General features: G+C 42.7%; 1 protein-coding gene across 1 annotated transcript; it reads left to right on the top strand.

Annotated features, from left to right (window-relative positions):
- The first annotated feature begins 403 nt into the window (after nt 1-403).
- Nucleotides 404-19,717, top strand: RAD54L (RAD54 like). Its single transcript, XM_028733596.2, has 18 exons — nt 404-873; nt 1,728-1,814; nt 2,908-3,027; nt 3,925-3,985; nt 4,893-5,028; nt 5,627-5,696; nt 6,686-6,974; nt 7,507-7,631; nt 8,628-8,778; nt 9,716-9,842; nt 10,330-10,404; nt 11,988-12,118; nt 14,794-14,904; nt 15,501-15,624; nt 15,894-15,972; nt 16,722-16,901; nt 17,851-18,014; nt 18,798-19,717. The coding sequence occupies exons 1-18, from the start codon at nt 871-873 to the stop codon at nt 18,997-18,999; spliced, it is 2,235 nt and encodes a 744-aa protein (XP_028589429.1). The 5' UTR covers nt 404-870; the 3' UTR covers nt 19,000-19,717.
- The last annotated feature ends 46 nt before the right edge of the window (nt 19,718-19,763 follow it).

The raw sequence follows: 19,763 nt of genomic DNA, 5'->3' as shown, positions 1-19,763 counted from the left end.
AAGTGGTTAAAGCGTGGGAGGTGGGGGGGGGGCTAGTCTGTAGGCGAGTTTGCCAAAATCCCCCTTCCTCTTCTCTCCTGAATTTATGCAGTTTTTGTTTAATTTCCCTTAGTATTGCCAGGATTTCTCTTCTCTGTGGATTCCGTCTGTGTCGTGTAACTGCTAACACCCCGCTGGCTGAGTCGGGATCCGAACCTGGGTCTCCTCCAACCCCCAACCCCGAGCCAGAACAGCCTTTGCCGGCCAAGCTGGTGTGTCCTCCAGTTTTTGGACTACAACTCCCATCAGCCCCCGCCACCAGAGTTCCCCGCCCCCCTCCTAGCAAGGCTCCTCCTCCCTCCCTTCCCTCCTGTTGGCTGCCGAGTGCTTTTCCTCCCGACAGGCACCAGGAGCTGATCGATGGCCGCTTCCCCGGTCGGCGTGCTATTGGCCTTGCCTCGGCTGAGGGGCGGGGCGAAACCCCGGGAAACATCCGCGCGGGAAACAGAAAAGAGAGACGTGAGGAAGCGGCTGCTCCTCGCTTCGCGTCCCGGCCAGTGGCGCAGCCCTTTGACGCCCCCCGTCCACGTGCGACCGGCGGAGGGGCCTCGAGCCGCCTTCTCCACCAGGTCCCCCCCCCGCCCGCTTCCCTTTCCCCAACTGCCCGAGGGCTCCGACTTCGCCGCTGCCACCTCCCCATAGGGAAGGCATTTCCACTGTGCCTCCTCTCGCCCCTTCCCCAATTCAGGCAGCTGCCACTGCTGCCTCCTGTTGCCTTCAGGGTCGCCCCCTCCCCGCCCTTCTTTCCTTCCCTCCTGCTTTCTCCTCGGTCCCTGTTCTTCTTTCCTCCGTTGCTCCCCACAGATGGAAATTAACTCGTCCTGAGAGGAAATGGTAAGCCTAGCGGGGAGTGGGGGGCCGAGAGAAATTCCCATAGGCAGTGCAGGATTTACGTATAAGCTAAACAAGCTATAGCTTAGGGCCCCACTGTCTTGCCCCCCCCCCAAAAAAAAAAAATTAAAGGAAAAAACCCCTGGATGTACATTTCCAAAATATAAGATAAAAAAACAAATAAAATAAAACCTACATACAGCAACAGTGGCAAATGGCTTTAGATACCTATTAGGTCCATAAATTACCATATAATCAACACAAAAAACAGTGACAATTTGTTGTTGACAGAGGACAGCTGGACATATAAAGGGCCCCATTACCTTCAGTACCTTAGGGCCTCATCAAACCTAAATCTGGCCCTGAGTGGAGAACCAGAGGAATTCCCATAGGCATTGTTAGGCTAAGTTTACATCATGCCGTAATAGAGAAATCGGACTCCGCTAGATTGCTAAAGTAAAAGCGTTGTATATGCAATATAACCAATGCTTTTTCCCTTTCTTTAAAAAATGTTTAGGGGTACTCTCATTTTGACTCAAGAAAATTACCATTTTATAGTTCAAATCAGGGAAAATAAATACAGTAAATGGACAAAAGTACAAGGATTCACAAAATGCTTAGGGATATGCATACCCCTGTGTCCCCCCGGAAAAAAAGCATTGGATATAACACTGTGACACCAGATGGCTCTGTGGAGTCTAGACTTTCCCTGCTGGATTTCCCTGTATGACTTGACAACACATTTAACTGCATTGCTTCTTTGAGGTCCTTTGAGGTTTGTTGAAAATGCAACTTCCATAGTATGCAGATTCTTAATAGGTCGCCTTGATCTATCACTCTCCTTTTTCTTTTTGCAGAGGAGAAGCCTGGCTCCTAGTCAGCTGGTCAAGAGGAAGCCAGAAGGGAATGGCTCTGATGAAGATGACACCTGGCATCCTGAAACTGTGAGCATCCTGTCAATCACTCTGTTGTACACTTGTGTCCTGCTTTCCTTCCATGATGGAATATGCTGACCAGACCCAGAGCTGCTGAGCTTCAGCAAGGAGACTGCATTGTTAAACCTTATTTGTATGAGGTTTTCCATTCCTTTGCTGTACCCATATATTCTCATTTCTCACTATGGATGTATCACTTGTGTAGTGGCTGACCTTTGGCCATAAACTCATTAGGGGGACTTATCTGTTGGCCTCAGTATATGCAATGTATTGTGGGTCAAGTATAATAATAATAATAATAATGCATCAATTTGGCTATTGTGATTGTTTGTGGGCAAGCATATTGCTTATATGATGATGGATGTATACTGCAAGGAGTTGGAGTCACAGGGACATCCTCAAGCTGGTTGTTCTCTTACATGAAGCAAGCTCCAGTCAATACAGATGCTACATTTTATGTGGTGGCTAGTATATTTGCACCTTGGATTGTGTTCCTCTAGCTGATCTACATGTGGAAAATGTTTGTTAACCGAAGGATTATCTAATGAAATTCATATTTAAACAATTTTAAACACGCAACTCAACACAGCCAAATCTTACGTATGTTTATTTGAAAGTAAGTCTCATTGAGTTCAATGAACCTTGCATCCAAGAAAGTGTGCATAAGATTGTAGCTGTAGTCTTTTTCTCTTCTAAATAAATAAAAAGTAATTATTTTAGCAACTATTGGAAACAAATTATTTCATATTTGTATCCTTCCCTTCCTTGAGACATATATAGTAGAACTATCATTAGAAGTTCTCTAATTGCAATAGCCCTCTTTTTGCTTTATGCTTCTTTATATCCAGTGTGTCCCAACCTCGACAATGTTTCAAACCCAATTTTAAACCATATTTACCTTCCAAGCATGCTTGCATTTTGTTTTTTGCGTTTGACAAGGTTTGTGGCACTGATGGTGAACATCACTTCATTGAAAAACAATTTTTAAAAAACGAAATGCTCAGATGCACAAATAATCTAACTGGATGGTTTTAGGCAGTATGACTGTGGTATGTACATCTGGGTTCTCCAATCCTAATGCAATATTTCTCATCTTTTCTAGACTCGGAAGAGACAGAAACATGGCAGCAAAGTCGATAACAGGGAGTGTTATATGTCACCTTTCCGGAAGCCCTTGGCACAGTTAACCAATCAGCCTCATTGCCTTGATGGCAGTAAACATGCAAGTGATTTATTTATGTTTTCTCATGCAATTTTGCACAATTAACTTATTCCTGAGGGTGGGAGACAACACAGTTTCTAGTATGGCTCTTTTGTTGGTTGGGTTGTGGATGAACTCACACCACCTGAACGAGAAGCTGTGAGTTTGCAAAAGCACAAAGGCTATGAGCCAGAAGATCATAAGCACACAGATTTCCCTGCAATCTGCTGTGAAAAAAGATTCTGTGCTATCTGTCTGTAGCTGGCTATAAGAATCTGGTGGTTTTGGATTGGGTTCATAGAGAGAAATGACACTTCTTTGGGATCAACTTCTTCCCAGTTAAATAGTATAGAAAGTGATTTTTATATATGTTCTCTTTGGAATATAATATGAGAGACCTGTAAAGAATAAGCTGTTTATGAACTGTTCTTTATTTAGGAGCCTAATAGAAATGACTTGTTCAAAGAGCTCCCCAAATGTTTTACAAATAAAATAATAGATGAAATGCAATTAAGTTTCTAAATATATTTATTATTATTTAAAACATTTTCTATACCAATTGATTCTTAAACTCTCTTAAACCATTTACAAAAATACAAACGTACAAACAGAAAACCATCATAAAAACAGAGTTCTAGTACCTAATAATAGGGTCCAATCTGATGGTCATGGATAGCCTGGGCAAAAAGTGATATCTTTATAAGACTTCTGAAGCAACTGATAGATGATGTTTCATAAATGGCAGGGCTTTCCAGAGTGTAGGAACAATAGTGGAAAATACTTGTCATTCAGTGCTAAATACATTTAGTTGGAAGCAAAATCTGCCAATCTCAGTATAAAGTTCATTATTGCTTACTGATTAGCTTGAAAGGTATTTTTAATGTTAAACTAATGAATATTTTATACTTTAAATCCCAGGAGGCCTTTATTCGCAGCATTTTGTCAAAACCTTTCAAAGTTCCTATTCCAAACTACACAGGTAAATCCATGGGGTTTCCCTCCTAACATTAAGTGTTACTTCGCCATCTGTTAACTCTGAATGTGTAGAATAATGAAGTTTTGTGTGTAAAAAAGAAAAAAAATGTATTAAAAATGTTGAATTATTAAGTGGTGGGCTGTAATGCTTATTTAGGCTGCCCTCTTATGCATGTTTACCTGAAAGTAAGCTTCTTTGAATGTAGTGAGACTTATTTCCAAGTAAATATACATAACACTGGTCTATAAGTCATGTTGACTTACAGAACCCTAGTTTGTAGTTATAATTTTGGGTCTCAGACTTCTTGAATTTTATGAAATGCCACCAAGTTTCAAAATGCACCTGCAGTTAATGGGAGAAGATAGACAAATATGCTTCCTTTGCTGGTTAGTTGTATATGGAAATTCATAGACAGAGTTGATGATACAAGCATAAGCTACGTGCCAGACTTGTGAATAATTACTGTAGTTACACCTTCAAGTATTGGTCTAACTATCCTTTATTGACTAAGGGCAGTGTGTGTGTGTGTGTGTGTGTGTGTGTGTGTGTGTGTGTGTGTGTTTTCTGATGAAGTCTGGATTTTTAGCAATGGTCATACATTTTGTTCAGGCCAGGTTTGGCGATAGAGATCTGGTGCTGTAGTTCAGAAGCTCTGTAATGGAGCACCAATTTTTTTTGTTTCATGCTACTTGCTGCCTCCGTGCATAGTCTCAATCTGATAGCAATGGCACACCAGACTTAATGAGATATCTCTGCCATGTTTATTCTATAGCTTACATCTCACACATAGCACTTTATTCTTGGGGCTATCTTTCCCTAAGTCAGTGTGTTGTCACTGTAATAGGATATTTGACAGTCCTGCGTTTACTGAAAACAGTCAGCTTGCTGCTTTTTCTTTGTCCTCTTTCAGGTTCCCCAGGCTTTAGAGCTCTGGGTATCAAGCGTGCAGGACTCAGGCATGCTCTCCATGACCCTTTTGAAGAAGGAGCTCTGGTGCTCTACGAACCTCCACCTCTGACTGCTCATGACCAGCTGAAAATCGACAAGTGAGTTGCTGCCTTCCGACCTCCCCTCTCCCCACACCCAGTATGTTCTGTTCCACCATTTCAGCTTGGTTTGTGTATCTGTTTATATTTTGACAGATCTTAGAGTCGGCATGCAAGCTTAGTATTCAGTTGCCATTTTGCAGTCATTAGGCTGATTCATCTCCCATAATGGAGATGCAGTGGTGGATCACACCACTTGTTTCACACAAGAAAACTATCCAGATTGTTGAGGATGATTGATTCAGAAGGACATGAAGCATCGTTCCCTGTGCAGTAAACTCCTTACAAATATATCTTTATCAAAGACAAACCACAGTGTTCATCGTTGCTTGCCCATATTACTGAATTCTGTGTCCCCCAGTAATAAGATAGCTGTGCATTACTTCCTCTGGAGGGATGCAAAGCATATTTGAATGTTGCTACGACTTTCAACTGGGTCTAGTTGGTTTTGACTGTGAAAGTAGCCACGTGGTAGGAGTCCCTGTCTTGTGAAGCAGAGTGGTGCATTAACAGGCCTTGTGCCCCTTGGGAATATCCTTCAGAATAGTGCTTTGACCTTTATGCCTGCTCTGATCTCTCCTTTGTTTCTTACCTGAAGGGACAAAGTGCCTGTTCATGTTGTGGTGGATCCTGTTCTCAGCCGTGTCTTACGACCCCATCAGAGAGAGGTGAGTTCTGCGAGATACCAAATGCAGCAGTAATGCTGCTCTGAACTTTTCACTGCATTGCCTCCATCGGCAGGTTCCAGCATTTTCTTTCACCCTAGAGAGTGGTCCTCTGGCAAGTGTGAAGAGCATTCCTAAACTTGAGGGGGTGGGTGGTGGGTGGTGGTGGTTGTTGAGCAGGTGCCTAATGACACCTCCCAGCTTCAATATAGTGGTACCTCGGGTTAAGTACTTAATTCATTCTGGAGGTCTGTACTTAACCTGAAACTGTTCTTAACCTGAAGCACCACTTTAGCTAATGGGGCCTCCCGCTGCTGCGTCACCGGAGCACGATTTCTGTTCTCAACCTGAAGCAAAGTTCTTAACCTGAAGCACTATTTCTGGGTTAGCAGAGTCTGTAACCTGAAGCGTATGTAACCCGAGGTACCACTGTATTGGGAGGAAAGCTAGGGGATTGCTTGATAACTGTGTGGCCAAGGGCCCTGAAGCACCTCCTCTATGTAGGGTCAAACCTGCAAGTCCCTGCTGTGCTCTGAAGCAGGGGAGGGGAGACTTCCTTTGCTGCTGCTGTTGGGAGATGCTGGGAGCCACTGTGCAGCAATGGCCAAGGACCCCACGCCCACCTGCTTACTTTTCCTGTAGCTAGCACACTTCACACACCCCTTTCCTGCAGGCTTCCGTGTCTGCTGCTTCTAGCTGAGTGGCTGCAACAATTTCCCCTGCGCTTCAAAGGCCAGGCTAAAATGGCAATTCCCTGCACTATGAGCTGCGACACTATTGGCTGTCATTGGAACCTGTACATTTCTGAGCAAATCTTTCTGTCTCTCCAGTTTCCCAAGCTCTCTTGTTTCGAGAGCGATGTTGTAATCGGTATTGAATACCAATAGCTTCCTGTGCATCCAGTCGCAATTTGCGCAGGTGCTGCTTCATGCACAATATCACTTTCCGTCCTGCAAGTCTATTCTAATACAAGGGAAACGCTTTTCGTGCAGGGGGTGAAGTTCCTGTGGGAGTGTGTGACAGGCCGCCGCATCCCTGGAAGTCATGGCTGCATTATGGCAGATGAGATGGGTCTGGGCAAGACCTTGCAGTGCATCACTCTGATGTGGACGCTCTTGCGCCAAAGTCCAGATTGCAAGCCTGAGATCGACAAGGCCGTTGTGGTCTCGCCTTCCAGCCTGGTGAAGAACTGGTACAATGAAGTGGGTAAATGGCTTGGAGGAAGGATTCAGCCACTGGCTATCGATGGTGGCTCCAAGGAGGATATAGACAGAAAGCTAGGTATGGAGGCTTCACAATATGTGCTTTTAAAAAAGAAAGAAAATGATTTACTGTAAAGCAAGAACACTACATAAGCTGTATTCCCTCATACTAAGTTGCGACAATCATCACATTCTTGGCAGGCTTTAATTCAAAGATTCATGCTGAGGAATTTGATAAATGGTTTCTGCAGTTGTGAACAGAGGGTAAAAACAGCAGAGCTAGCAAAGGACTAGAAATAGGTATATAGAGGTCCTAGTAAGAGAACTTTGGTCGGTAGCTTGTGGGACCTGGATGACCTAGACTCTTCCAACTCTGCCGTGGATCTCTTGAGCCACTTTGAGGAGTGGAGATGAAGGAAATAATGCATTGTGATGCTTTGGATGTACAAAACACTTTGTTGCAATATAGCAGAACACAAAAAGTAAGTGTAGAGGTAAATGTGGGATGCACAGTTTTGCAAAACTGCTTATTCCTAAAGCTTGCGCTGTCTCCCTGGCTTCCAAATAGACCTCACTTATTTTTCCTTTGCCGTTTTTATTTTTCCTAATAGCTGGGTTTATGAACCAGCGAGGCCTAAGAGTCCCATCCCCGATCCTGATTATTTCCTACGAAACATTCCGTCTTCATGCTGAAGTCCTCCAGAAAGGGAGTGTTGGGTTGGTCATATGTGATGAGGTAGGTGGAAAGCAGCTGGTATTCTTGTTAGTGAGAGGTGATCGATCACCCATGGAGTCAAAATGTGGCTGATGTCACTCGGCTTCAGTGGTGAGCCTGGGCAGGAATTTCTAGCCACTCAATTGGCAACATGCAGGAAGGTTTGCCCCTACACTAAGTGCAGCTGAGGGCTAAACCCAAAGTTTCTGTGACTGCATGGTTAGCAACCACACCAGCAGTTCTTAACATTTAAAATGGATGGGGGTGATATTGGTGCATCAAAACCATAAGGCAGTGAGTTTCAACCTTTCCTTCCCCACCTGTTATCCTGGTGCAAATAGAACCCCTTCCCCAGTAACTAGCAGTAAAGGCAAAACTCCCCTTGGTGGAAGAGTATTATTATTATTTTTTAAGCTCCAGGTGTGGCATTGCTATCCCTGTGCCAAAGAAGCAGCTTGGTGCTTACAGCACTGTTCTCTCCTCCTGACTCCCCATGTCTTGCAGTTCTCGCAGGTACTAGGGATCCTTTAAGAGGGAGATGCCAGGGATCTGAACCTGAGACATTTTGCATGCAAAGCAAAAGAGCTCATCCCCACTGCCCCCCCCCTTGTGTTTTCTGCAAATTATAATGCCTGAATATTCTTTGTAATTAGTGTGTCTATTCCAATATTTTTTAAAGAGCTACCAAAATCCCAGAGGACCTATATTAGATTTAGTCCCATCCCATAATCTTGTATAACCACTTTGCAACGTATCCCTTCTCATTTTATTAATTATTAGCACTTGTCATTGCTTCCAGTGGTTAGCTGCTAGGACATCATAGTGCTCTTCAGGTGTCTTATAACTAGCAGTTAAGTAAACCCACTGGCCGTGGGAGGGGGGGTTGCAGTAGGAACATGCACCTATTAGTATATTTCTTATTTTGCAGTGCTTAGATTTAATCTTGTCTGCAGGTTTATAAGATAGGTATATTGATTCTGCAAAAGTAAATATGCATGCATTCTGTTACTCTTTCAGGGTCACAGGCTGAAGAACTCAGATAACCAAACGTACCAGGCTCTGAACAGCCTGAAAACTGCACGGCGAGTGCTCATCTCAGGAACTCCCATTCAGAATGACCTACTGGAATACTTCAGTCTAGTACATTTTGTCAACTCGGGCATCCTCGGTAGGGACTTCTTTTTTAAAACAACAGCAACACAGTATAATAAGTCTGAAGTTAGCAGCCCAAGTTTCTAAGTTCCCCACCATAATGACTGGGTGTGGGGAAGTGCGGTTGTGCACTGCAAGTGTACAGTATATCAAATTGCCAATCATACTGTGTTTCACACATTATTACAGTGGTACCTAGGGTTAAGTACTTAATTCATTCTGGAGGTCTGTTCTTAACCTGACTAACGGGGCCTCCTGCTGCCTCTGCGCTGCTGGAGCACAATTTCTGTTCTCATCCTGAAGCAAAGTTCTTAACCTGAAGCACTATTTTTGGGTTAGCGGAGTCTGTAACCTGAAGCGTATGTAACCCGAGGTACCACTGTGTAGTATAGCTCTGTTCCACAGAACAGTGGTGAACCATTTTATTGGAAGATGTGGACTAATCAAAGTGTTGCTAGCTTTGGAGTTCCAAAAAAGCGTGAACAACCTTGTGGGAGTCTGCTAGGGAACCTTTTGGGAACAGAGTGACTGTATTTCCAGCTATGTCATATGCTTACCTTTCAATTTTGGCCCAGATGTCTGCTGTGTCTGCTTTCCTCAGCATCTTATTAAATGACCAAGGTTCTGTCAATGTTTGAAAGTGTTGTATAATTGGATCTCTCATTAAGTGAGCAGGTGGGACTTGAAGGCATAAGTGATGATGTTTCCAAGGCAAAGGAATGGTTATTTCTAAAGTTTCACATGCCTTTCTGAATTATGAGGTTCTGCCTGATCCAGAAAAAAAGCTGTTGTCTGAACCTACTAGGCTACAGAGACATTTACGTGCATCAGAAAGTTTGAAATGCAATGGAAGACGTGTTTGAAATAGTTAAGAGCATTTAAAACTTGCAACAGAATATAGAAAATGAAAGGTAGGGCTATTCCTCATCATCAGGTTTTGCTTTTTTGGACAGGGACAGCTCAGGAGTTTAAAAAGCACTTTGAAATTCCCATCCTGAAAGGCAGGGATGCCGATGCAAGTGAAGCAGGAAGACACAAAGGAGAGGAGAGGCTTAAAGAGCTGATCAGCATTGTCAACAGGTGAAGTTCACAAGTTTCCCTTTTTTATCCTAGGAGCACTTTATTTCCCTAGTTCTAACTCCCCAGGTTGCGCTGTGGTAGTTAAAGTTACTTTGACCCTGGAAACAGCTCAGTTCATTATTGCTCATAATTCATCCCTGTAGTCTCTGATAGAGCTCAGAAAGTGCAAATCCATTCATCTTTAAGTCATCACCCAATAATTGCTATGGGTCATGTACAGTCAGTCTCTCCAAATTGATTTTTTTCTTCTCATTGTGACGCTACTGTCTCTCTTGAGTGCTTTGATCGGCTGAGAAAGAAAGTGGGTTTTGGTTTTTTTGCTAAAATGGATGTTCACTTGTTGTCAGAGCTCATGCATGCTGATCAAAGTCTGCAGAGCTGTTATCTGAAAGATCTCTGTTAACACCAGGAAGGTGTTCTGCCGGAAGATGGTCATGAGCTTAGGTATTCTTGTTAACAGCATTAAATTTATTTTGTTCCTTTCTAGGTGTCTTATAAGGAGGACTTCAGATATTCTTTCCAAATACCTTCCAGTGAAAATAGAACAGGTGGTGTGCTGCAGGTACAAGATGCAAGTGCAGCTTTTAAAACAAAGCACAGACTTTTTAAACTTAATCAAGAAATGCGGTGGATTCACTCTTGCCTTTCTAAGCAAGAGTTATTTGAAACGTTCTGATCTGTGTTACTCTGGGTGTTGTGGCAGAATATTCCCTTTGCCCCTTTTCGTAACAGCCAATTAACCTTCCTTCTTAAATTCTGCTGAATTTATCAGCACAATGAATTCCTTTATTGGAGTCACTATATTTTTAAAAGTTGTGCTTAATTTATTTTATATGTAAGTACTGTACTGATCCTAGGTAACTTGCCTCTGAATGAAAAGGAAGAAACTGAGTTATTGACATATATAATATCCCACCCCCCTGCAAAGCAAAAAAAAAAAAAAAGTCAGCATAATTAATTCGGTGATGGAGCTTGCCTCAAAACTATTCTGAATGAACCACATTCATCTAGATGTCAGAGAATAGTGCCTTTCTTATTCTGCTTAGCTACAACAATGGTTTGTGTTGTTTTTTTGCTTTTCATCCAAATCTAATCGTACCCTTTATAAAATGTTCTGCATTAATGAAGTCGGGAAAATCAATCACATTTTTGGATGCTATTCAGTATTTTTTTGTGTGTTTTAAAGAATGTGCAACTCATTTGTTGCACATCAAATAGCTATAAACTGCTAGATGATGTTGGACCTTTAAAAAGAATGCTTTTTTAAAAAAGTATTTTTCTCTATGAACCTTAATAAAATGTATTTAAAAACAAATAAAAATAATGCTTTTAAGGCACCGGGTTTCAAGCAGCAACTTGGTGAGCAGCAAGATGTGTAGACAGGAGGTCTTTCCTTAGCAGCAAGGTTGAAAAACACTGACTCTGTAAGGGACACCATGTCCTAAGACAATCATGTATGCTAATAGTAGGAATAGCTGTATGAAAGATGTGATGAAACAGCCACCCACCAGTGCCTTCCTGCTTGATAGTTTACTCTTTGGAATGCCACTGATGTTCTGAGAGATTCTGGGGGAAATAATTTTTCAAAGTTAGGGTGTAGGTCACTGAGAATGCAGTATTCTGACTTGCAGTCTTTTGTTCTGGTTTGAGCATGCTGGCAGAGTTAATAGCATAAAAGTGAAAGTTAAAGCTGCCAACATGACTAGCCTTCCACCTCTAGATATTTGTATTTTTAACAGTGATCTTAGCATGGCAGCTTTGAGACTGTGGAAAATGGAGCTTTATTATTATTAAGAGTCCAATTTAAAGACCAGTTTGTGAATTAAACAAATGAATTAAAAGAAGAAGAAAAACCAGACTTTGGAGAATGGCTTTCTTTTAAGACTAGGGTATTGCACAGGTCCACCAAAGTCAGTGACAATTTAGCTCCTCTTGTACACCAAGTTTCCTTCTGAGTTTGCAAGAAGGGGAATTCAGTAGCTCAAGTAGGTTATACCCTTTGGAAAGTTTTGAGTTATTTTGCATTAAATGTTCATTTGGGACCTAACCTAAGCGATTCCAACATGGATTAGATAAGATGGGATTTTTTTATAGTGGTCATCTGTTCAGTGATTGGAACATGATTGATGTCTCGTTTCACCTCAGGCTGACTCCGCTTCAGGCAGACCTGTACAAACGCTTCCTCAAGCAAGCAAAGCCCGCTGAGGAACTGAAGGAAGGGAACATGAGTGTTTCATCCCTTTCCTCCATCACATCGCTGAAGAAACTCTGTAATCGTAAGTCATCCTGTCAGTTTATGTATACAACGCCCTGTGCCAAGGAGCCAGAACATGGAACAGAAAGTTAGAAACAAGATAAATCTCTGTTGAATGGTTTGCAACCTGAAGTTGAAGTGCTCTTGTGTACTAGAGCCCTGGTCATTAAGATGGTGTTTTTAAAACACTTCTGCTAAGCAGTGTTAGAAACTGAGATATGAAAGCAAGGAGCTAAATAGCACCTTAAAGCTAGGTTATGGGCGCAACAACAGAATGTCTAGGTGTACTTTTTTATAACAAGAGTTCAAAGCTGAAAATGAATGAACTGCAGCTAAAATATTATATTCTTCACACGGTCTAGTCCTTCCCCTGACCTCTTAAGAGGGTCTCTTCTCCAATCTTCAGAGAGTACCTGGAAGTGGGGAGGCAGAAAAAGGTCCTCCTTTCCTTCCACTCTGCAGTTTTACTCTGAAATGTTAGGCGCAGTACTGCGCCCAGAACTCAGAAACTGCACACACTAATGAAATTCCCTGTCACAAAATGCGCCTAGAACAATGGGAGTTTCAAACACTGCTGCTAAGGCTAAATTCCAAAGCAGTGATGCTGCATGGCAGTTAAAAAGAATAAATTATGTTTTGTAGGTATCGAAACAAAATAGGGTTCATAATCTTGGCTCACTGTGTTAAGGGCATGGGCATTTTGGGTCTGAGGAATAGAAAAAACTCAGTTCACAGTCTCGGATTTCCTTGTTGGAGAAAGTGAAGTTGCTGCACTGTTATGCTTCAACTTCTGTGCAAGCGTAATAGAAGCATGCTCTTCGAAAGGATTGGAAGTATTTTTGTATGTTGTCCCTCTCAGTCATCTAAGCCACCCCTGAACCTCCCCTCTTGGAACTCCGCAATTTATAAACTAAACTGCTTTTTCCGCCCTGATGAAAAGCACAGTTGTCTAAACTGGAGCACGTGCCTTCTTTTGTGTTTACTGGCTTTTCACAAGCCCCTGCATTTTGCTTTATGCTCTAAGTGGGGATAGGCAGATGTTTGTCCCATGTAAAGATTTTCCATGTTTAAAGTTTGAGACTCTGGTGCCCTCTTCTGGACTCGAGTTTGCTTGGGCTGGTGGCTGGCCTTCTAGTGCCTGAATAATACATTGGGATACAGGCTTCTTACTTACAGGACCTTGCAGCAATGCAAAAATGTGCTTTGCCTCTCCACACCCTCTTGGGTTTTAAAAAACATAATCTTTAATTTTGAATCTTAGCACTCTCATAATTAATGTACACATTTTTAATCTATTGCATAATGTGACTATGGGTTTAAAATCCCTACTATGCATGCTCATGGTTTAAATGCTTGGTTGTGCTATTTTTGAAATTGGGAGCAGATAGTTTGGGTTTCTTATGGGAAATCAAGGCACCCTTAAATGGAAAGAGAACTAGATAAGCTAGCAGTGTATATGGGCCAGTGTGGAACAGAGGATGCTGTGGAGTCTGGATGAATGCAGAAATACAGGTTCAAAACACTGCTTAGTTATGGAACAAGCAAGCAATTATGAGCTACATTCAGAAGGTTACTTGTGGACCGAGGAACACTTGATGTGTGAAAAGGAATATATACAATGTATGGTAATTTATTGTCAGAGAAGCCCCCTAAATCAAGGGCGGGAAACCTGTGACCCTCCAGATGTTGTTTGGCTCCTCCCATTAACCCCTGGGCAACACAGTCAATGATCACGGTTGATGGGAGTTGTAGCTAAGCAACATCTGGAAGGCCACAAGTCCCCCCACACCAAGGGTCTGCAACCTTTAAGACAAAAAGAGCCACTTGGACCCGTTTCCGAAGAAAAAAAACTGGGAGCCGCAAAACTCGTCATTATAAAAATAACTTTTTTGTCACTTTTTTATTATTTCTTTGTTTGACCCCTCAGAATTACTCCTCCTCATAGAAATAAATGTTAAATTAACAAGTTACCTTTATTTGTGTGTGTGTTCTTCACTCCCCTTCAAAACAGTGAACAGCGTACATGCCCCCTTTCAATGCAGTGACCAGCGTACATGCCCCTTACAATGTAGCGGGCGGGCGGGAAGGTGACGTCGGGACAGTGCGTGACTAACGCACGCACTGCCCCCATGTGACGTCACAGCCAGTACAGTGCCCGCCACAGTGGGGAGTGTTGGGGCGCACAATGCGCCTCCTCCCCTCGCTAGTATCCGCCTCGGAGCCGCGGCAAAGGTGTGAAAGAGCCACATGCGGCTCCGGAGTCGCGGGTTGCAGACCCCTGCCCGACACCAACTCTACATAAAAGTTAGTGATTTAAAATGATCACGTGTAGAGTTATAGTTTTCAGGTACTAGACCAGCCTTTCTCAACCTAGACGTTGTTGGACTACAACTCCCATCATTCCTAGCCAGCATGGCCAGTGGTCAGGGATGATGGGAGTTGTAGTTCAAGAACATCCAGGGACCCAAGGTTGAGAGAGGCTATACTAGACCATTGCATGTTAAATACAGGGGGAGATTATAGAACTGTTTAGATTATGATGATGATGATTAGGCGTTGCAGTTATTTCTGTCCAGAGATAATAGGACTGTGTAAGGAAGCTGTTTCCGTCACATTAAGACCAATCCTTCCACCTTGCTAAACAGAAAGTGTGTCGACTCCAGTTCTGTGCAGTGATTCTTGATAACTTTTCTCTAGATCCTGCCCTGATCTATGAAAAGTGCGTGGAGGAGGAGGAGGGGTTTGTGGGTGCTCTGCAGTTATTTCCTTCTGGCTATAGCACCAAGTCCCTAGAACCTCAGCTCTCAGGTAAATGTTGCTGCAAAAATGTATCTGTGTGTGAGATTATATTGGGGATTGATTTCTCAGCACTGTTTATAGCAGGGGTCTCCAACCTTCCCAATGGGCATCTGTTGAGAGAGTGTTGTGGGCATGAGTCACAAAACTACTGCCAAGGGGGCGTGGCATAACACAAAATCGAAGAGCAAATAGTCATTGCTGCTCCCTGCGGTCCTCCTGGAAAATCTCATGCTTGTCATGGGAAGTCAAGTCACCTGTGTCCTGCTGTCCCCTGGAATCCACACAGTACTGATTCCTCCCCCTGCCCCATCAATGATGTTGTTGTTGTCTAATAGCAGAGAGCATCCCCCAGTATCCGCTCTTTCTGCCCTGGTGCATCTCTCAATCACACACACACACTTGAGCAGCCCACTGCCTACAGTCAAAAGAGCCCCTCCGAGGGCAAGAGAAGTGCCTGCCATTTAAAAATTCACAAGGTTCACCAGGCTGGAACCCACAGGCACTGTGTTGTCCTTGGTTGCCAAGGAAAGCCTTTGCATCTGTGGGCATTGGGTTGGCGGTTCCTGGTTTTATAGCGTTTGTATTCATTAATTTTTTTCCTTCAGGAAAGATGCTGGTTTTGGACTACATTTTGGCAGTTACGAGGAGCACCAGTAATGACAAAGTAGTCCTAGTTTCTAATTATACTCAGACGCTGGATCTCTTTGAGAAACTCTGCAGAGCTAGAAGGTATAATGACTGAGAGGTTGTGAGTATTTGAGAGAGAACCTAAGAGGAAGTCTTCCTTGGGAATGATGGGTGCAGAAATGATGGGTCAGGCTTGGCCTGATGTCTCCATAAATCTATTCTAAAACTCTCCTCCCCCAGTATTGCCTTAATTTTTTCCTGATATTAAATTCACTTGTAGAACTATCCCATGTGAAAGGGGTGAAATTGCAGCTATTTCAAGGACATATTGGTATTATGATCTTAATTTGCCCTCTTTTTGTGTCTGTCAGGTACCTGTATGTCCGTCTGGATGGCACCATGTCCATTAAAAAGAGAGCAAAGATAGTGGAGCGTTTCAACAGCATTTCTGTAAGTGAAACTTCCAGGCTCAATTTCCACCCTATCTAGTTCCACCCTTTCTACAAAACAGGGCAGAAGTGGTTACAATATATTTTTCCAGTAAAAAAGCCTCTTTGGCCTCCTGCATTTTAAAGCCAGTTATAGCCAAAATATGTACCCCTGCTTGAAATAGAGGTATACTTGCAATAGGAAAATATTTTCAGCATGACTTTCCAATGAGCGTTCATGGCTGTTACACAAATCCAGTGATGTGATACAGACATGTACTTTGGTGCATGATCCCTTCTCCAGTTGGGAATCTTTTTTATCCGGTGTCCAGGGGTCAAGAAAACCCAGCATGGTTAGAACAGGAAGAGAGGAGGTTGATGTGGAGTTAGGATGGATGCTGCATTATCGCCCTGTCGAGATTTGTGCCTCTAGTTTTCCATCAGTGTTACTAAGTCTTCTAATTATAAGCTTTCATGTACCGGTACGTATTACTGGTTGGAGAATACACGAACAAGTAGTACCAATAATCTTTGGCTGTATATATATTTGTAGGACAACGGCTTGTGATGTTCTTCACTACAAAGTTGGAAGAGCCCAGTATCTTTAGACTGAAAGGAAGAAAGAGTAGTCTATTAACCAACGTTTGTGTTCATTCATTTTGCATACAAGATAAAAGGATAATTTGAAGTGTGTTTTTGCATAAATAACCTGCTGAGTCAGTAGTATCACTTGTGCTGGGCACCTAACTTGAGTTTCTCTGGTCCCCCCAGAACCCTGAATTCATTTTCATGCTGAGCAGCAAAGCAGGTGGCTGTGGCTTAAATTTGATTGGAGCAAACAGACTTGTGATGTTTGACCCAGACTGGAACCCAGCCAATGATGAACAAGCCATGGCCCGGGTCTGGAGAGATGGCCAGAAGAAGACTTGCTATATCTATCGATTGCTTTCGGTAAGACTTGGGTTCCAACCCTGCTTGTGACTGTCCTCATCGCAGAGTACAGATGGCAAAGCTTGAGTCTGTTGCAAAAAGAAACGAGTTTGTAACAGGTGTCTGATTTCCAATTGCACAAGGGTAGCTGGTGTCATGGCATGCAAAAGCATAAATGTTTTGAACGGACTACAGTGGAGCCTGGTTTTTTACCAATCTGTTATGATAGTGGGCATGCGCAGTGATGTAAAGCGAACTAAAGCTTCATCGGGACATGTCCCAGATGTAAATCTTTGTTTAGAGGCATATCCCCATCAGGCTTAAAGGTTAAGGCCAATGGTTTTCCACTGTTGCCTGAAAACTGAAGCCACAGCTGCTTTTGGATTATCTATCCTGGTCTTTCAACCAGGAGTTTATATTGTAATCTTTTTTATATATATAATAATAAGCATATAGTGTCCTATGGCAAGACCTTAAAGTAGTTAAAGTTACAAGTTGAAACAGAATAAAAATAACGTAACTGGCTAACATATAACACCCCATTTAACAGTTAAGCACCCTACTGATGTGAAGTCTTTGGCCAAATTTCAGAGCCTTATTCCTTATTTACATGCTGAACAAGCTATACAGCAGGCTTCCTCAACCTCAGCCCTCCAGATGTTCTGAGACTACAATTCCCATCATCCCTGACCACTGGTCCTGCTAGCTAGGGATCATAGGAGTTGTAGGCCAAAAGCATCTGGAGGGCCGAGGTTGAGGAAGCCTGCTGTACAGGATTGGTGCCCAGAGGGCAATTTTTTGAGAAGGGAACAATGTGAGGAATGGATGGCACCATTCTTCACCCTTGATTGGGAGTGCATGGCAATTGGAATGTGGAAATCAGGTTCTGGCTAAAGAACATATAACGCTTATAAGGATTCTCGGGCCTTTCCAAAAACCCAGCACCAGCCTTAATTTTGTATCCTTTTAGACAGGGACAATTGAGGAAAAGATCTTTCAGCGGCAGACCCACAAGAAGGCTCTCAGCAGCTGTGTCGTAGATGAGGAGCAGGATGTGGAAAGACACTTCTCTCTTGGCGAACTGAAGGAGCTTTTCACACTCAACGAGACCACCGCAAGTGATACCCATGACAAGTTAGTATTGGAAGAGCTGTGGGTAATGTGTTGGGGGACACAAATGTGTGGTATGTTTATCCAGAACAAGTAAGGAAAAATTATCCCTATGTTCAGTCTGTATATGCAGCAATAGATTAGGACCACATCAGCCCACCATGTCCCTCTCTACATGATCATGTATTGGCCTTAACATTTGTGTAGGTTAATGGTATTGTGAGCTGTATGCCTCAAGCCTTGCAGTACACAAATGTGCCTGTCTGTTGGACTCTATGTGAGTAGGCCCCTATAGAAACATGTACTGGTTTGATCCCAGTTCACTTGCTACTCATGCTGATTGGAAGTGTTCATTTTTGGGTTTGGGTTAAATTGCTCCTGGGACCTTTTGATGAAAGATAGGTAAAAAAAATCTTAAAATAAAGATATATTCCTAGGGCTCTAAACCCTCTTAAGAGATTATTAGTGTGCTTGACTGAAGGTCTGAATATCGTAACTTTACTTTGGGAAGGGGTGCGTATGTGTGGCTTTGTATACCAGGAAAGATGGAAGCAAATGTTTTAATCCCAGTTTCGGGTACACGCACTGATTTCTGCCTAGACTTTCTTCATCAGCTATTATCTTTGTTGGTGTCATGAGTGCATTTCACCTAGTAAGTAAAATAGAGCATGCTTCTAAACGATACCACCTTTGCAAACAATAGTGTCTTCAAGATTGCAAGCCCTTTAAGCTCAGACAATGAAAGCCCGGAGATAAAGTTATGTAGAGGCTCTGGCCCTTGTTAGCACAATGCACTCTTCGTTGCAGGATCAAGTGTCGTCGCTGTGTGAATGGCCATCAAGTCAGGCCACCTCCAGAGGGGTCTGACTGCACTTCTGACTTATCCCAGTGGAACCACTGTGCTGAAAAACGTGGACTCCAGGACACAGTCCTCAAGGCTGCTTGGGATGCTGCTGTCACCTTTACCTTCCATCATCATTCCCATGAAGAACAACGGGGGATTCCATGACCGTTGGTTTGGACTGACTTTCTGAAACTCAGGCTATTTGTTATCCTGATCGACCCCATTTAAGATTACACTTTTTCTCCCATTAATGCCGTTGAAGAACTTTATCTTCTTTGGTGTTTCAAGGCTACCTTTACAAAAGTGGTAGGCCAAATCAGTTGGTCATAGAGCATTAGTGTAATTATGTTTATGAAACCTGGCATGTATGGGAAGACCGCGACAGAAAACTGTTCACTTCTGATCATGAAATTGGTCCCATGCTACTTTATCACTCTTTGGACTATGTTACTTGTTGTGAAAAATTTAAAGACATGCCTACAAAGTTAATTTTTCAAGAATAACAGTGAACAATGGATATGCATACAATTTATTGAAACTGAATTTCTTGCTGTTAAATAGTAATCAAAGATCTGTTTTAATTCTGATAATGAGGTAAGGCCTAGTGTAAATAGAATCTGGAAACCTCAGAATCAAAGCAGATGGAAGAAAGAAGTCTGTTTTTCCACTTGAACCTCAGATGGTTGATACCTTAGCTCTCCAGGCAGAAGATTCACTTAAAGAAAATTGAGTTTACGAGTACCGGGACAAAATATTTCTGTATCTTAACTCCTTAAGCTTATTTATTGACTCTCCACAGCATTGACTTTAAAAGATAGTGATAACATATGTGCCAGTTATCGCTGTCCTGTTTTTATAGAGTAAAATAAAATGTAGACTGCAATACTTCGTACAGCAATGTGGGGCTTAACTTGGTGGGAAGACTTCTA

Source organism: Podarcis muralis, chromosome 5, assembly GCF_964188315.1.
Source record: "Podarcis muralis chromosome 5, rPodMur119.hap1.1, whole genome shotgun sequence".
In the NCBI taxonomy this organism is placed as follows: Eukaryota; Metazoa; Chordata; class Lepidosauria; order Squamata; family Lacertidae; genus Podarcis; species Podarcis muralis.
This window is presented reverse-complemented; position numbering and strand designations above follow the sequence as displayed.

Excerpts from the sequence above, each read along its gene's own strand:
- RAD54L (XM_028733596.2), top strand. Across the intron at positions 3,986-4,892 it reads TCCTATTCCAAACTACACAG|GTTCCCCAGGCTTTAGAGCT; the intron begins GTAAATCCATGG and ends GTCCTCTTTCAG. Across the intron at positions 5,029-5,626 it reads GACCAGCTGAAAATCGACAA|GGACAAAGTGCCTGTTCATG; the intron begins GTGAGTTGCTGC and ends TCTTACCTGAAG.